Source organism: Oratosquilla oratoria, chromosome 22 (assembly GCF_046742065.1).
Source record: "Oratosquilla oratoria isolate Oo_2021 chromosome 22, ASM4674206v1, whole genome shotgun sequence".
NCBI classification, from domain to species: Eukaryota; Metazoa; Arthropoda; class Malacostraca; order Stomatopoda; family Squillidae; genus Oratosquilla; species Oratosquilla oratoria.
Window position 1 is genome coordinate 52,071,599 of NC_134798.1, and position 17,643 is coordinate 52,089,241.

Here is a 17,643-nt window from a genome sequence, read left to right on the forward strand (position 1 = left end):
ACACTAGAGCAAAGAAGAGAGAGAGGAGATTTGATAGCTATTTACAGAATCATGAAAGGCATAGAAATTACTGATAGAGAGAATCTGATAAAATGGGATGACAGAAATACAAGAGGACACGGAAAGAAAATAAAAAAAGACAACTATAGAAGAGATTTGAAAAAGAACAGCTTTCCTCACAGAGCAATAGACAGTTGGAACAAGTTAGATGAGAAAGTGGTGTGTGCAAAAACAATACATGAATTTAAAAATAGTTTAGATAAAATGAGATATGAAGACGGGACCTCACGAGCATAGCTCCCCTTCCCGTAAAATACAACTAGGTAAATACACACACACATATATATATATATATATATATATATATATATATATATATATATACACCCACCCACACACAAAGGATTACACAGGCGGAGCATGCCGACAGGAGACCTTTTGATCCATATCTAGGTCGGATGAAAAAAAAAAAAAAAAAAAAAAAAAAAAAAAAAAAAATCATATTAATAATAAAATAAAAAATAAAAAATATAATGTAAATAACAAATAAAATACATAAATAAATGCATAGGTATAGTTAAAAATAATAAACAAACAGGTAAATAGTAAATAATAATAAATTGACATATAACTAATATTAAATGAAAATCAGACAGACAAATGATAACAAAACAAAGACAAATAATATAAGATAAATCATAATCATTACAGCATCTTACTTAGGTATTTATCTAAATGATTCTTAAAGCTTCGAACTGAACTACATTGCACTACCTGTGCAGGAAGTTTATTCCATTCATTAACTACACGGTTGGCAAAGTTGTTTCTACCTACTTCCAAATTGAATCTATTTCAGGACAGTTTGAGACCATTGTTTCTTGTCTGATTCTCATTCAATGTGAAAATTTTGTCACTTTTGATGTCGTCAATTCCCTTTAAAATCTTAAAGACCTGTATCAAGTCACCTCTGAGTCTACGCTTTTTTAGGGAAAACAGATTCATGTGCTTTAGTCGATTTTCGTATGATTTATTTTTGATATTTGGAATCAGTTTTGTGGCTCGCCGTTGTACTTTTTCCAGTCTGTCAATGTCTTTAATGAGATTCGGTGACCATACGGAAACAGCATATTCCAAATGTGGACGAACTAACGATTTATATAGCTTGTTAATGAGTGATGGACTTTTGAAATCAAAAGATCGCGCAATCAGTCCCAGAATCTTATTTGCTTTCTCAGAGGCTGAAATACACTGCTTGGATGATTTGAGGTCGTTACTGATAATTACGCCGAGATCTTTTTCACTATCCACTTTTGTTAACGAATTTCCAAAATAACTTGTAATTGTACTTACTGTTATTTTTACCTATGTGAATTACTTTGCATTTACTTGTGTTAAATTTCATTAGCCACTTTTCAGACCATTGCTCTAATTGATCTAAATCTTCTTGAATATCTAATTGGTTTGAGTGATCATTTGCCACTCCGCACAGTTTTGTATCATCAGCAAATTTGGAAACAGTAGATTTTAGTCCATGGTCTATATCATTTATATATACTATGAATAGAAGTGGCCCAAGAACGGAACCCTGAGGAACTCCACTTGCAACACTTTTCCATCCAGAAGTTTTTCCATTTAAAACAACTCTCTGTTTTCGACCATTCAACCAATTACTAGTCCAACCTAATAGCCTACCACTTATTCCATGCAAAGCTAATTTAGTAAGTAGTCTTTCGTGTGGGACGGTATCAAAAGCTTTTGCAAAGTCTAGATATATTAAATCTATATTGTTTCTTTTGTCATAATTCGAGATAACTGTGTTGTAGAATTCGAGTAAGTTAGTCACGCAAGAACGTTTCCGTCTGAAACCATGCTGGGTATCATTTATCAAACGGTTACTTTCTAATTGATGTTCGATAGCATATCTGATGATAGTTTCCATTATTTTTCCTACGATTGAAGTCAAACTTATAGGCCTATAGTTATTTGGTTTCTTTTTGTCACCTTTTTTGAATATGGGAGTAACGTTAGCTAGCTTCCATTCTCTTGGGACATCTCCGGATATGATGGATTTCTTGAAAATAATTTCTAATGGTACAACAATCTCATTTTTCATTTCCTTTAAGATTCTTGGATGCCAACTGTCAGGCCCTGGTGTTTTATTAACTTTGAGTTTGTCTATACACCTTTTAATTGTTTCTTTTGTTATATTTACCGTAGTGAGTAAGTTTACCCTATACCCGTTGCACTGAGAACTGGCCGTTAGGGCGGAGCACTGGGAGTTCCCCTGTGGTGCCACATCTAATTATTTCATAATTTTATTTTATTTTATAATTCCATTTTGTGATTTTATAATGTTGCCACATATGATTATATTATATTTTTTGTCACACACCACCACTGAGGTAAAAATCAAAGCAATGTTTTCTATACAAAGGTTTCGTTTCTTCAAGTCTAGACATGGCACATGGAAAAGAGAGAGCGACGTTGCCGCTACATCTAATCTCTGGCCCCGACCCCCTCACACTGCATTCAGAAAACATTGCATCCACACGCACGTTCTCGCCATGGATGCCCATGTGTGGCAACACCGGGAAATCTCCTAGCCCCGCCTTATCGGTCATTTCTCCTTGCGCTGACTATAGACTTTTCACAGGTTTCAGTTTGGAATTCACTTTGAGGTGTTTCGTTTACGAATACCGAGCTAAAATAATTGTTTAAGATATTACACATTCCTTCATTTGAATATTCAAGTTGACCGTCAGCAGATAATAGTGGACCAATGTGATTCCTAACAACCTTTTTATCTCTAATGTAACTATAGAATTCTTTGGGATTCTCTTTGGATTTATCAGCGATGTTCATTTCGTATTGTCGTTTTCTTTTTCTTATTGTCTTTTTTAAATCTCTCTGTATTGATACATAACTTTAATAGTCATTAGATGCACCCGAGCACTTATATTTCTTATAAGCCTGTCTCTTTTTAGCAATACTTTTTTCAGTTTCTTTGTCGAGCCACTTTGGGCGAGCCTGATTTGGGGGACGTCTGTCCTTAAAAGGAATGTAAGTTTGAATCATCTTAGTGAGCGTATTTTGAAATATTTCCCACATCTGATCTACAGGCCTTTCGTTTAATTTTGCCTCCCAATCTGTAAGCTGAAGCTCCTGACGTAGTCCTATGAACTGACCTTTACTGAAATCGGGTATTTTAGAAGCACAAGTATCTATTCTAAAATTGTTTAGGAGTTTGAATCTAAGTTGTGATCGCTATTTGCAACAGATTCACCGACTTCTACATCAATTACCATGCTTTCGCGGCTAGTGATCAGAAGATCTAGTAAGTTTCCATATCTTGTGGGCTCTTTTACATGCTGAATTAAGTAATTGTCACCAAGAAAATCAATCAAGCGACTACCTATATGGCCATGTTAATATATATATATATATATGTATGTATATATATATATCTATATGTATATATATATGTATATATATATTATATATATTATATATATATATATATATATATACATATATATATATACATATATATATATATATATATTGCTTGAAACTACGAGGAAATCAAAGATCGGAATACTGAACGTTTTCGTCTGTTTTAAGACATTTTCAAAGTACATAGTATCACAACAAAGTACAGCTTAAATACAATAGTGTAGAGAACAGGAGAGGTCACTCAATATAAATACTGACACAAATTCCTGGACAGTGGAAGAAGGTGGTGGTTGAGCTGGTGTGGGTAACACGTACCTTAAGTGAGTGATGAAGGGAGGGGGAAGATAGCTGCAGTTAGGGAACCGAAGTCCAGGAGATTTTGTATCACATCTCGGGACCACTCGCCTTCCCTCCAAGGCGAGCGTGAGCGAAGATCAAAGAGGGGGGGGGGGGGTATGATGGGACAACTCATTAAGTGAACCGTCCTAGGCTAATGAAACCCAGAACTCCTATTGTGAGTTTTAATAAATTATATAATTAAACACTAGAATTATGCTACTTGACATTAAACAATGTGGGTTAACAGTTGGATTTCACACATACATCCTATCTATCCTATCTCCCTGCGCGCCTATCTAGGGGTCCTATCTAGTAAATACTCTTTGTTACTTGCTATTATCCTTAGAGGGTCTCTGCTGGGTGTGGGGATGACTTCCAGGGGGTGCTGGTCCCTCGTTCTGCCAGGATGCTTTTGCTATTGAAGGATATCGGTGTTGTTGATCACGGCGGGAACCCGGGTCATCTTTTGTGATTAGCCTCGTGGCGGGGGTGCGGGTTTGATCACGTAGGGGGTTTCTTGTATTCACTATCCAGTTCCTTTCAGGTCAGTGTCCCGAGGAAAGGGGTACAGGTACGTACGTGACCCCTTGATACACGAATGATTTGTTCACTGGAGGCTGGATGCCTCAAGACACTATCCAAATCCCCACGATGGTCGGGATGTCACACACAGCGCTCCACCTGATAAGTTTCGGAAGGGGTTTGTCCCAGAATCACTTGTCGAATGTCTACAGTGCGTAAGCGCTCACTTAAGGGTGAAAATCCTTAATAGCCACATGAGGGAGGATAGGGGGCGATTGGGCTCTCAAGGACGTGAGCGGCCCGAACCTCCCTGCTTGACCCTAATGGAGGGTCCCGCGGCATGTCAGGTCAAAGTGTCTGCTGGCTAGCCTCCAACGTTGACAATACTTCTACGTTCCCGCCACTAGTGTTGGAGGGTACTACGAATAATGTTCATGTGGGAGATGACACAGTTCCAATTGTTCCTTGAGGTAGACACTATTCACGAGCGGGTTAGCTACGATCCTAATTATTCTAATTGCCTAGGTTAAAACAAATATGTGGCAGCGCGCAGGGGGGGGGGTGTTCGCACGAAGCTGGAGCTGGACAAGGCCGCTTTGTTACTTTGGCCGATGAAAATCCGTTGGCCTAAGTCGTGTGAGAACACTTGAATCTAAAGGGGGGGGGTTCTCTAAATAATTAGAAGTCTCTCACTTCGTTAAGGCACTTTAATTGATTGCCAAAATGGCACAACAGTTGATGAGGATAAGGAGAAGGAGAAAGGACAGGATGTAGCTACTAGAAGTCTTAAGGACTCTGGTAATTCCCCCGAGTATAGGGAATGAAGGGCCGAAGCGGTGAGAAATCGGACGAAAGAAAATGGAAAGGGGAGACAGTGAGCCGGGTGTCACAATAATATTCAAAAATTGTGACAAATACGATGACAAAATTATCTAAATTGAAAAGACCAGTGCTTAAATTGAGATTCTCATTAAAAATTTTTTTTTTTTTTTTTTATGAGACACGATCCAATTATATTCCTTACCAAATAAGAATTATCTTAAACAATTTCTTGGGAATTGTCCCAATCAATGCAATGGTTGTAGTCTCTAATGTGAGCAAAAATCCCACTTGAAGATTGGCCAGTACGGACACTATACTTGTGCTGGTTCAACCTAAATTCTAATTCCTTGCCAGTCTGACCAATGTAACAAGAATTGCAATTCTTGCAAGGGATAGTGTAGACACAACCAGCCGAATTATCAGGCGAATTCTTGATAAGTTCTTTGATTGTATTGTTTTTAAATACAAATTAACATTAAAAACCTTAAGGACACGAGGAAGTTTCACCAAATTGGGATGAAAGGGAAGAACCAAAAGATTCTTTTTATTGAAATGATCTTTTGGGGGTAGAATCATCGTAGGACTTCCTGGCCTTGTATTGTGATCTATCACATGTTTTGGGTATTTCAAGTTTAATGCTATTTCATAAATCCTTTTTATTTCTTCATCTAAAAATTCAAGACTACTAACTCTAAAAGCTCTAAGAAACATGGAGGAAAAAACCGAGATCTTTGTATCAAGGTGGTGAGCAGAATAATAGTGAACATATGACAAAATGTTAGTGGGTTTACGACAAACATCAAACCTGAAGTACCTTTCTTTTTTGTGAATGGTAACATCTAGAAAGGGTATTTTGTTGTCTTGTTCTGTCTCAATGCTAAATTTTATAGAAGGTACTAAATTGCTCAAACTAACCTTGCTAAACATGTCCTTTGGACCACAACGAAGTGCTATTTTTTTCCGAATTGTTTCGGACATCACACCGCTGCTGGAGTACACGCGACTCGACAACCTTTCTCTGTTATTTCTCAACTACGAAACACCAACCAATATCTTACGTGTTTCCGACCACCAGAAGCTTCCCCTACCACAAGTTATCCAGATATCGTGCATCAACTTCACCTCAAACTACCTATTTATTGGGCGACTTCAAACCGGTATCAAGACTCGTCTATAGCATAAGATTTCGTTTCACCCACCCTTCCTTACGTGCGGAATACAAGAGCACCCCCAGCTACTCTACTTGGTAAATAATTATTAATTCAATTCATGTAGCATGTATTGATATTATGTTATTACTCTATAACCATATATATTGTTTGGTGTTGTTTTTATTCGTGTAATATTTAATTTTAGCGAAGAGTTTAATTTGTCCTGCCTGAACTCTCACTCGTCCGAACTGCACACGTTTATTTATTTATTTATTTTTTCAGTGTCGCGACTAGCCTGGCCCAAAGGTGGGCCGTGGCTATGTTGTGGTTTATGATATTTGGAATGACGAAGAATGGGATTAATGTGAAAAAAGTTGTCAGTTTATGCTTAGTGACGAAAATTGTATTGGAAAATCGGGAAGTGACTACCAAAGCGTTTGTTGAAGCGGCGTCATGCACAGAATATATGGCCTTAGTGCTGGTGACGCATAGTTTTGTGATATTTGCAATAATGAAGAATGGGGTAAGTGCAAGTGATCAGTTTATACTTGGTGGCGAAAATTTCAAGGGAAAATTGACAAGTGAATAATTCCTTCCGAGTGGAACTTGTTGCACGTTGTTTAGAGTAATGGGAGTAAGCACACATTACCTCACCAGGTGGCAGCACTGTGTGATGAGTCGTGAAGTTCACGTCCTGTTTTAGTGTTGTTTCCAAACGTGATAAAAATAACTTTAAAATGCCGCAGCATTGCTCTGTTCCACTGTGTTCAGCACATAAGGGTGGACACAAGTTTCAGTCAGATGAGAAGATGAATATGAAGTGGAGAATAGAGATAAAACGCCTTGAACCAGATACAAATAAGCCATGGATTCCAAGGAAATACAGTGTTGTCTGTGAAAAACATTTTACAGCAGATGACTACATGTCTGCTGGTCTTTTAGGTAAGTGATATTCAACTTTGTCATTTATATATAAAGAAAAATAACAGGCAAATACTCTTTTTTAACAATTCAGCAAGATAACCCATTCCCCATGCTGTGTCATCATGTCAAGTGTGTGTAGTAGTAAGAATTTTGTTATGGGGAGAAGCCATTATTTTTTAACCCATGTACGTGTCATTGTATATGTTCTCAGGAAGGTAATTATGATTTTAAGGGCTTACTATTTAAATTAGGACATGTCTACAGTTACATAGGTTTTTTAACACACTTTCATTGTGATGTCACTTACGTAAAAAATTAATAGATCTACGTTTTTTTTCAAAGTTCTTTTATGACTTCCAAACTCAAACCCTGACCTTACCATTTACCCTAACCTTACTCTATTGCTTCCTGAGATAAATAAAGAACTAAATTTTTCTTTGCTTTAATTTCAGGTTCTCGAAGAGGCTGAAACCTGGTGTGGTTCCATCTATTTTTTATTTTAATATAACACCATCCACGTTCACCTCAACACTAAATGCAGAAAGAGCAGAAAGGGTAGCTAAGAGAAGTTTATTTCAAAATGAACCAGATATTCAAGATGTTGGCAACGAAGAGGTAGTGTCAGCTAAAAGGGAAAATGAGATTCTACAAAGTGACACTGACGGAGAGAAATCGGTCCAGGACCACAGTATCCAGTGTGAGATACTAAATTCTATGAATGCTAGATTCTCTATCTTCCGTGGTTTAAAAATGACAATAAGGCCATTCAGTGTTATACAGGATTTAATGACTTTGCAAATTTTTCCATAATATTCACTGTGGTTGGTCCAGCTGTTAATAATCTTTGAAACAGGCCAAGATGATATTGAATTATCTATTTTGTTCAGAATCAGTCAAACTAATGTGTCAAAAGTTGTGAATGTATGGATTAATTTTATGTACTTCCAACTCCAAGAAATCAATTTTTGGCCAGAAAGAAACACAGTGCAGGACTTAATGCCAGTGAACTTCAAAAAACAATTTCCATCAACAAGAGTAATTTTGGATGCAACAGAGGTGCCGATTCAAAAACCCAGTAATGTTAATGCACAAAGTGCTGCACTCCAGGTGGACTAATTTCTTATGTGAGTGATAGCTACGGTGGCAGCGCATCTGACAGACAGATAATCGAAAGATCTTGTTTAATACAAGGACATATGTTTGAATCTGGGGACAGTATTATGGCAGACCGTGGTATTAGAGTACAAGATTTGTTTGCTTCGTTAGACGTTAAGGTGAACACTCCAACCAATAAAATGGATATTTACACAATAACAAAGGACTATTGTTACTTGAAATTGTGTTGAAAGTAAGTACGATATCTTACCTTCTATCAAATTCTCTTTCCTCCCTGAGACAAGTGCTCCTCTTGTTGCCAATTCAACTTTTAAACGCTGAATTGTCCAATTTTCATAGGACGCCATTGTGTTTACTATGACTGATGGTACAGTGGAGCCATCTACCGGGATAAATTGTGATGCTTACTCCCATTTGCCAGCAGCAGCAACAGCAGGACAAAAAATGTTAACTGGTTTATTGTCAAGTAGTAAAATGCACTCAAAATATTCCAGTACTTGCTAATTTGTATATGGAACATGTCGAGTGCGTTTTACTACCTGACATTAAGCCAGCTGATATGTTCTAGTTTAGATGTGTTGATCATTCCCACATGTACTTGCTTCTCTCATTCTACATTCTACCTCCACCTCCACTCCTTTCCTGCCACATGTGCCCCCAAGTATCTAAAACTATCCACTTCCTCCAGCCTCTCTCTTAATACTCACTTCCAATTTGCTGCCATCCTTTCCCCTTGTACATCTCATCACCTTACATTTACCCACATTCATCTTTAATTTCCTCCTTTTGCATACCTTCTCAAACTCAGTCACTAAATTCCTCTGATCCTGCAACAAGCACAGTGCCACCAGCAAACATCTGACTTGTCTCCCATTTTTCTCCATTTTCTTTAACCATTTCCAATCTCGAGCCCATTATCCTTACATTTACCTACTACACCACTCCATCCATGTGTAAATTGAACAGCCATGGCAACATGGCACATTCCTGGAGTGAAGTCCCATCTTTACCTCAAACCACTCGTTCTTTCCATTTCTTATTCTAACACAGGCTCTACTACTCTCCAGATTTCCATATAGATGTATAAATACTTGCAATATCTTAGGTGATATAGCCCAAGCTGGATCAATGCACAATTCAAATCTATATATTTGGAAAGCAAGGATATAGACTTACTTGGTACTGTACATGAATTTGAGGCTAGGTATGATGAATTGGAGAATAAGAGACAGGACACAATGACCATTGCTCCTTTCCTATATACAGTAAGGCAAATACGCTGTGTTTTATGTCATGGGTAAGGATTAAAACAAGTGATACAGTGAGTCTGGCCTTTAAGGTATACTTTTAGACATTATAAGAAAACAGTACATATGATTTTTTTTATACTGAAGTTTCACAATACTAATGAATGACACTACAATCATTAACTATTTCATTTATTTTGTACAGATCAAGTGGCATTCCACTGTTTCTATAACATATCAGATATAAATTGAGTTGATAAACAGATTTTAGATCTTCCAGTCCTATTAAACATTCACTAAAACTATTCCACTGGTGTATATATAACTTTATCATAGGATTGTTAAATTATAATTTCATACAGTACTTGTTCACACAGTCCTGTATATAAAGAACTTGGTAGCCAAATATATATATATTTTTCAAATAGTATGTCACATTCATTTCTGCCTCAAATGCCATAGGTCTGATTTTGAATCTAATGACTATCTTCCCACACATATCAAGTCTTAAGTGAGAAATGCTCATCACAATATCACACTAGAAAAGTTTCTCTCTTGCACTAGTTATCATGTAATTCTTCAAAGCATCTCATGAAAAAGCTGCATCACACAAGTCACACCAGAATAGATTCCCTCCTGTGTTGATCATCATATCCCATTTGACATTACTTCATCATAAGGAAACTACATTGCACAGGTCACAGTGGAAAGGCTTCTCTCCTATGTTCATCATTATATGTCATTTGATATTACTCCTTTATGAGAAAGCTCCATTGCACAGGTCATAGTGGACAAGCTTCTCTCCATGCTCACATGTAATTTCAGATCACTTTGTGAGAATGTTCCATATCACAGGTTATTCTGCTGAAGCGGCCTTTCTCCAGTGTGGGTCATCATGTGATATTTGAGATCATCCTTTTGTGAGAAACCTACATTGCATAAGTCACACCAAGAAGGCTTCTCTCCAGATGAATAAGTGTTCCTGAAGCATGGTGCAATGCTATAGTGATTTTGCTTCATAAAAAAGGAGACCAGAAGGACCTTAGTAACTATCGACCGATTAGCTTGCTATCAAATGTATATAAAGTATTCTCCAAGATCCTTACAAATAAACTAAGTCAAGTTTTAGATGGAAACCAACCGAGAGAACAGGCAGGCTTTAGAAGCGGATATTCAACTCTAGACCATTTGCAGGTGATAAACCAACTAATCGAGAAAACAACAGAATAAAATATACTTCTGTGTTTAGCTTTTGTAGATTACGAGAAGGCCTTTGACTCGGTAGAACAAATAGCAATACTAAATTTGCTATGCAAACAGGATATAAATGAACAGATCGTAAGAGTTTTAGAAAAGATTTATGTGATAGGTACCACTATAGTTCGACTACATAAAGATACAGAAAAGATCAAGATAGAGAAAGGAATATGGCAAGGCGATACAATTTCACCCAAACTATTTACAGTTTGTTTAGAAGATATTTTCAGAAGGTTGAGTTGGGAAAGGAAAGGTTTGAAGATTAATAGCGAATATTTGAACCACCTAAGATTTGCGGATGACATCATTCTTATTTCAGAAAGAGCAGAAGACTTGCAAGATATGCTGAGTGATCTAAACAAGTCTCAAAGTAGGTTTAAAAATCAATAAGAGTAAAACCAAAGTAATGTTCAACATGAAAGTTCAAAGCAAAGAGATTGTAATTGATGATGAGACTCTTGAGGAAGTTGAAGAGTATAATTATTTAGGCCAGATAGTGAAAGTGATGAAAAATCATGATAATGAAATAAAAGAAAATGCATTACAATTGGTTGGAAAGTGTTTGGTAAGTATAATAAAATCCTGAGAGGCTTTCTACCTCTATGTTTGAAACGTAGAGTTTACAATCAATGCATTCTACTAGAAATAATGTACGGGTGTGAGACTTGGAAGCTGACAAGGGTGATGGAAACAAAGCTAAGAACTACATAGAGGAGAATAGAGATCAATGATGGGAATAACACTGAAAGACCAAAAGAGAGCAAGTTGGGTGAGAGAGCAGACTAGAGTGAAAGATATTGTGGAGGCAGTAAAAGAGAGGAAGTGGAATTGGGCAGGTAAGTTGGTGCGAATGACTGATGGGTGATGGAGCAAGTGTGTTACTGAGTGGACGCTGTGAGATAGGAAGCGTGGAAGAGGGAGACCAGACAGAAGGTGGAGAGATGAGATCGATAACTTTGCAGGAATGGCATGGTCGTGTGAATCATGGAATGCTATGAAGGAGGCCTTTGTTCAGCAGTTGGACTCAGGATGGCTGATTTGATTGATTCTGCTAAGGCTTCTATCCTGTGCAGGTCATCACATGACATACAAAACCTTTCTTTTGTAAGGAAGCTGCATTACCTAGGTCACACTTGAAAGGCTCCTCTCTAGTGTAGGTTATGATATTATATGTGCAGGCACCCTTTCTTGAAAATCAAAATTGCATATGTCACACTTGAAAGGCTTCTCTATATGCAGTTTGAGATAACCCTTTCTTGATAAAACAGCACCACACAGGTCACAATGGAAAGGCTTCATTCGTGTGTGGGTCATCACATGACATTTGAAATCACTCTGGAGAAGGCTACATCACACAGGTCATATTAGAAAGGATTCACTCAAGTGTGAGTTACCATATGATGTTTGAGAACAAACTTTTGTGAAAAAGTTGCATTATGGTTTCTCTCCGTTGTGGGTCATCATATGCTGTGTGAGAGCATCTTTTCTTGAGAAAGCAGAATTGCACAGGTCACACTGGTATGGCTTTTCTTCTGTGTGGATCATCAGGTGTCTTTTGAGTTTAATCTTTTGTGAGAAAGCTGCATTGCACAGGTTACACTGGAAAGGCTTCTCTCCTGTGTGGTTTATTATATGATTTTTGAGAAGACTCTTTTTTGAGAAAGCTGCATCACACAGGTCACACTGGAATGGCTTCTCTCCAGTGTGAGTCATCACATGATCTCTGAGAGACCTGTTTTGTGAGAAAGCTGCATTGCACAGGTCACAGTGGAATGGCTTCTCTCCAGTGTGAGTCATTATGTGACGTCTGAGATCACTCTTTTGTAAGAAAGATGCATCACACAGGTTACAGTGGAAAGGCTTCTCTCCAGTGTGGGTCATCATATGACGGTTGAGGTTACACTTTTGTGAGAAAGCTGCATCACACATGTTACACTGAAAAGGTTTCTCTCCAGTGTGGGTCATTATGTGATAGTTGAGAGATCCCTTTAGTGAGAAAACTGCATCACACAGCTCACACCGAAAAGGCTTCTCTCCAGTGTGAGTTAATGCGTGACGTGCGAGGTCACTCTTTTGTAAGAAAGATGCATCGCACAGGTCACAATGGAAAGGCCTCTCTCCAGTATGGGTCATCATGTGACGGCTGAGGTTACGCTTTCGTGAGAAGGCTGCATCACACATGTTACAATGGAATCGTTTCTCTACAGTGTGAGTCACTACATGACATTTGAAATGACCCTTACTTGAAAAAGCTGCATTGCATATGTCCTGTTGGAAAGGCTTCACTACAGTGTTGGTCATCATGCAATATTTAAGAGGTCTTGTGAGATAGCTGTGCCACAGATGTCACACCTGATCCTCTTTATTGTATGACTAACATGGAATTTCTGGATAGCTCTTCCAAAGAAATGTTGATAGTTACCCTCATCCTAGAAAAAGAAAATGTAATTACTGTATATGACTGACATCTGAACACTAAGACTGTGTAATAATAAGATTATGGATGTTTTGCACCCAAACCATTTCATACTCAAGTCTCTATGTACTTAAACAGACCCTCTGTACATAAATAGACCCTTTGTACATGCCATCACCTAACAAAGAATAGGTAGAAACACTAACAGATTTGGTGCTATGATATACTGCATTCTACGTTTTCATTACAGATGCTCTGAACATCACCCAATAGCTACATATATGGCACCACAAACAGAATGATGTAAATTTACTTTACCTTTCTCATCTAGTCACAAAATTTGGATGTGGGGTATAGCTGGCAATACATAATCAATTTTATCTAAGCAATTGCAGAGGTATAATCAATATTTTTTCTTGTCATCATTAATCATCAATTGGGGGCACATGCCAGGGAGTGCATTGCTTCACTCAACATGCCGGTGCCAGTCCCTATTGTCTCTACGAGCAGGCTCCCATCCAGCCACCCTTCCCACTCCAAACATCTCTCAACAGGTTCAATCATGTTGCCCCAGCAATGAATTTTGTGGACATCCCCTTTGTCTCCTTCATTTAGGTTCATCTTTTGTGGAGGAGTACCTGCCAGTAGGAACAACATTAGGGAAACATCCCACATGGCCATGTGGCTGGAGTTGATGTTTGCAAATTATGCAGTTAACTAGTCTAGAGTGAGTCTCACAGTAGTCTCTGGGTTGATACCAAGTCATTCCAGTGATACACATCCTCCAAAGGCACTTAGTGCCAAAGATGTTGAGACACCTCTTCAAGTCAGCATTCAAGCATTGCGTATCCATGTCTAAGAGCCATACAGCAAAACAGGGAGCACAAGTGACTTGAAGATTTGAATCTTAGTCACATTTCCTCTTCATGGTAAAATTTCTGCAGATGTCTACCAGATTCATATGAATCTGATATTTATTTCTTCTGCTTTTTTATTTTTTAGGGGATACTCACACAAGTTGATTTTAACAGAAATAGTACCAAAATCCTATGGATAAAGCTATAAAGTACTAATTTCTGTCTCAACCCCACCCCCAAAGCTCCTCAATCAATTACCACCAAAACAAGCTGGTGAGGTTAGCTTATCAAGTTGTGGTTACCCAGTAAGAATAGTCTTAAGTGAGTTACAATTAAATTTATGTAACAAATTTGTACCCTGTGGGAATCTTACTCATAAACCAGAATGACAACATGAGACTATTTTTTGGTTAAAGTATGCTGAATGATGATGTATGTGGAACCTTCCTATATAATATAAATATCCTAGTATAGCAGATTTCCCCAGGGAAGAATTCTTGGAACAGTGATTTTTGTTATCTACATTAATAACTTGCATGAGTGTGTGCAATTAGATATATACTTATTTGCTGATGACACAAAGTTTACCAGGAAATAAAAAGCAAATAAGACGGAGACATACTCCAGTAAGTCTTAGACTCTTTGCAAGAATGGTTGAGGACATTGTTGATACTCCTCCACCCACAAAAGTGTAGGTGTCTGATGATACATAGTGGCTTTAAGCAGACATAAAATGTAATATACTACAAGCCACAAGGGGGTGAAGATGACCACAAAGGAAAGAACTCTCAGGAGAAGGACCTTGGAATGAAGACAGACAGGAGACAGACTTCTGAGGAACATATACAAGAGAAGGTGAAATGGCTAACTGTATTATGAACAGTTTGATTGAGCAACATTTAGGACATTATTCAAATAATTTGTGTGCCCCCAGTAAATATGGTCAATAAGGAAAAGGATATCAAGACCACTAAGGATTTGTTGTATGTGGCTTCTACTGTACCACATACTGAAAGGAGAATCAATCAATTCTGGGCGAATCAGGGGATTAAATATAATTTCAAGGAAAGTCTTGTAGTAATGAATACATTTGGTCAAGGTTAAAAGGGGGAGGATACAACTTGACAGTAAAGTACATTCACAGCCACCACTATGGTCCAGGGCTGAAATAATTTCAGTATCGCTGTGCTGCAAATTGTTACTCCAACTCTTGTGGGCGGGGAGTTGGGTGTGTGTGTGTGCATGTAAGGTCACAGCATTACCCATAGATCGGTCATATATGAGCTCTGAGCTATCTTCCGGGAGGGAAATAGTTGTCAGTCATGAATCCAACACATGATGCAAGACGGTGAATTACAGAACACGCAAATCTGTCCTGAGATACCCAACCTGGAAGTTATCTGGACATATTTTTTACTTGCAAGAATATCATAATCAGTGCACAATAAATTCAGACATTAGGCAGTGAACTTCATAAATTCCTGGTTTTCATATAAAGTCAAGATGGAGCCCTGCCCTCCCAATCCTATTGTAAGAAAACAGGATACACATGTTGGTAAATATAAAGACCTTTGCCAGTATCTTTATTTGCAGAATGATAAGAGCTAGGTGGTGACATATGTAATAATTGCAAACGATGATAATGGTAAGAATTACAGCTATGACACTAACCTAACTCTTGGTAAATACTGCATAATGTTCACCCACCTCAATTATTTAAAAATTGCTACTGATGTTACTATTAATTTGAGGTACTTATCTATAGAGTTCCAAATACTCAGAATGATAAGAGCTAGCTGGTGATATATGTAAGAATTGCAGCCGTGATATAAGTAAGAATTGCAGCTTTGTGACATGACCTAACCTACCTCTTGGTAAACTTTTAGAAATGCACAACCATGCGACATAGCAATAGAATTTTTTTAATAATACATCAACGTAATATATGTTATTCTTGGCGGAAACCAATAACAGAAAAAGTTACCAAAAGCTATAAACAAAGAAACAGCCGCTTCGACTACTTGAGGCGCCATCTTTGTTTTGGTAGAGGTGGAGGTCAAATAAATTAAAGTATGATAAATTCATTTATTCTAACCTAACCTACATTTAGTATAGCAGTACCTGTAATTCTAGCAGTTATCAGGTCGTCGCCGTTGTCTTCTCCCATTGCCTATCAAAACAAATGTGGCGCGAAACTTCGTTTCTGCATAGATTTTAGCAACGTTTTCTGATATTTTTTTCCGCCAAGAAAAATACACATTACATTGTTATATTATAATTTACAAAATTAATATTTAATTTTCTAATGCTATACCGCATAGGTGTGCACTTCTAAAAAAAAAAAAAAAAAAAAAAAAAAAAAAACTACGGTCGAGGAGTCTTAGTAGTACTAGCGAGATACCTGTATTCAGTTTTATTTTCTTCGACCTACCCATGACTGACTACGACAAGAAGTTAACGACCACTGCCTCAGCCAACGCCGACTCAGCAGAGGTCAGACGTCGCTCTCCACTCCAGATCTCTAAATAGCGCCCAGCAATCTTCGCCGGCTGGTCGCTGCGAAGGAGACTTTTCTCCTTTGCTGCGGCCAGTCTGGCACAAGGCTGATCTCTCCGCTGACGTCGGCAAACGGGTTTACACCAAAGACAAATACACACATTTCCCAAGTCACGTAATTCTCTGCTTTCAGAGTTGTGCTTGGAAGAAAAGAGAGACATACGCACAATTTCTCGCTAGCTTAGCAGAGGTCGCCCTTAATCGAACTCTGAATCAGTCCTTAACTCTTCACCGGTCGGTTGTGGGGGAGGATATGCCGGGGCCTCTCCTGTCGACCGGCCCGCACCCACGCCTGACCTCTTGGCTAACACTGGCGAGCGGGTTTACACTTCTAACATTTACACATAATTCCCAAGTCTGCTTTCAGAGTTGTGTTTGGAAGGAGAAAGATAAAACAACACTCACCCGCCTGCCCGCCTCGCACTGCCATCGGATCCACTCTCCTGACTACGCTTCGGATAACGCCCACTCAACGCTCAAGCCTCACCTGGGGCCAATCAGGACCGCTCAAGCTTAACCTGGGGTTAATCAGGACCACGTTACCTAGTTGGGGTTAATCAGCAACGCCACACGTGGGAAGTGAACTCTACTCTTTCCCCGTAAGATACATACACACACCTCTCACGAACATAGCCACGACCCACGCACAAATATCTACACTTACTTTTTCTTCGACTAAAATTCGCTTCCTTTCTAACTTTCTCTTATACTACATCTCATTTCTGTTTACCTCCCACTAAAGATTTTTCCGTTTTTCCACTTTTACTACCACTACCATTTTCTCAACTTTTGGCGATTCTAATCCCGGCCGTCGGCGCCGCCGTCCGAGTCCCCTGTCCATTTCTCCCGACCCACGACCAACAGCCCCTGATCGCTCGCTTAATCGCCCAGTGGCAATAGCCCTCTTTTACACACTACTGTTTTTTCATTTTCTTACAGACATTCTTCCCCTCCCACAAAAACCGATTCCGCGCAAGCGGGTG

General features: G+C 38.4%; 1 protein-coding gene across 1 annotated transcript; it reads right to left on the reverse strand.

Moving 5' to 3' along the window:
- Positions 1–9,656: 9,656 nt before the first annotated feature.
- LOC143037252 (uncharacterized) lies at positions 9,657–16,332 on the reverse strand. Its single transcript, XM_076205380.1, has 2 exons — positions 16,226–16,332; positions 9,657–13,260 (listed from the first exon to the last, which is right to left on the reverse strand). Exon 2 carries the CDS (start codon positions 13,133–13,135, stop codon positions 12,266–12,268), a length of 870 nt encoding a protein of 289 aa, XP_076061495.1. The 5' UTR covers positions 13,136–13,260; positions 16,226–16,332; the 3' UTR covers positions 9,657–12,265.
- Positions 16,333–17,643: the final 1,311 nt, after the last annotated feature.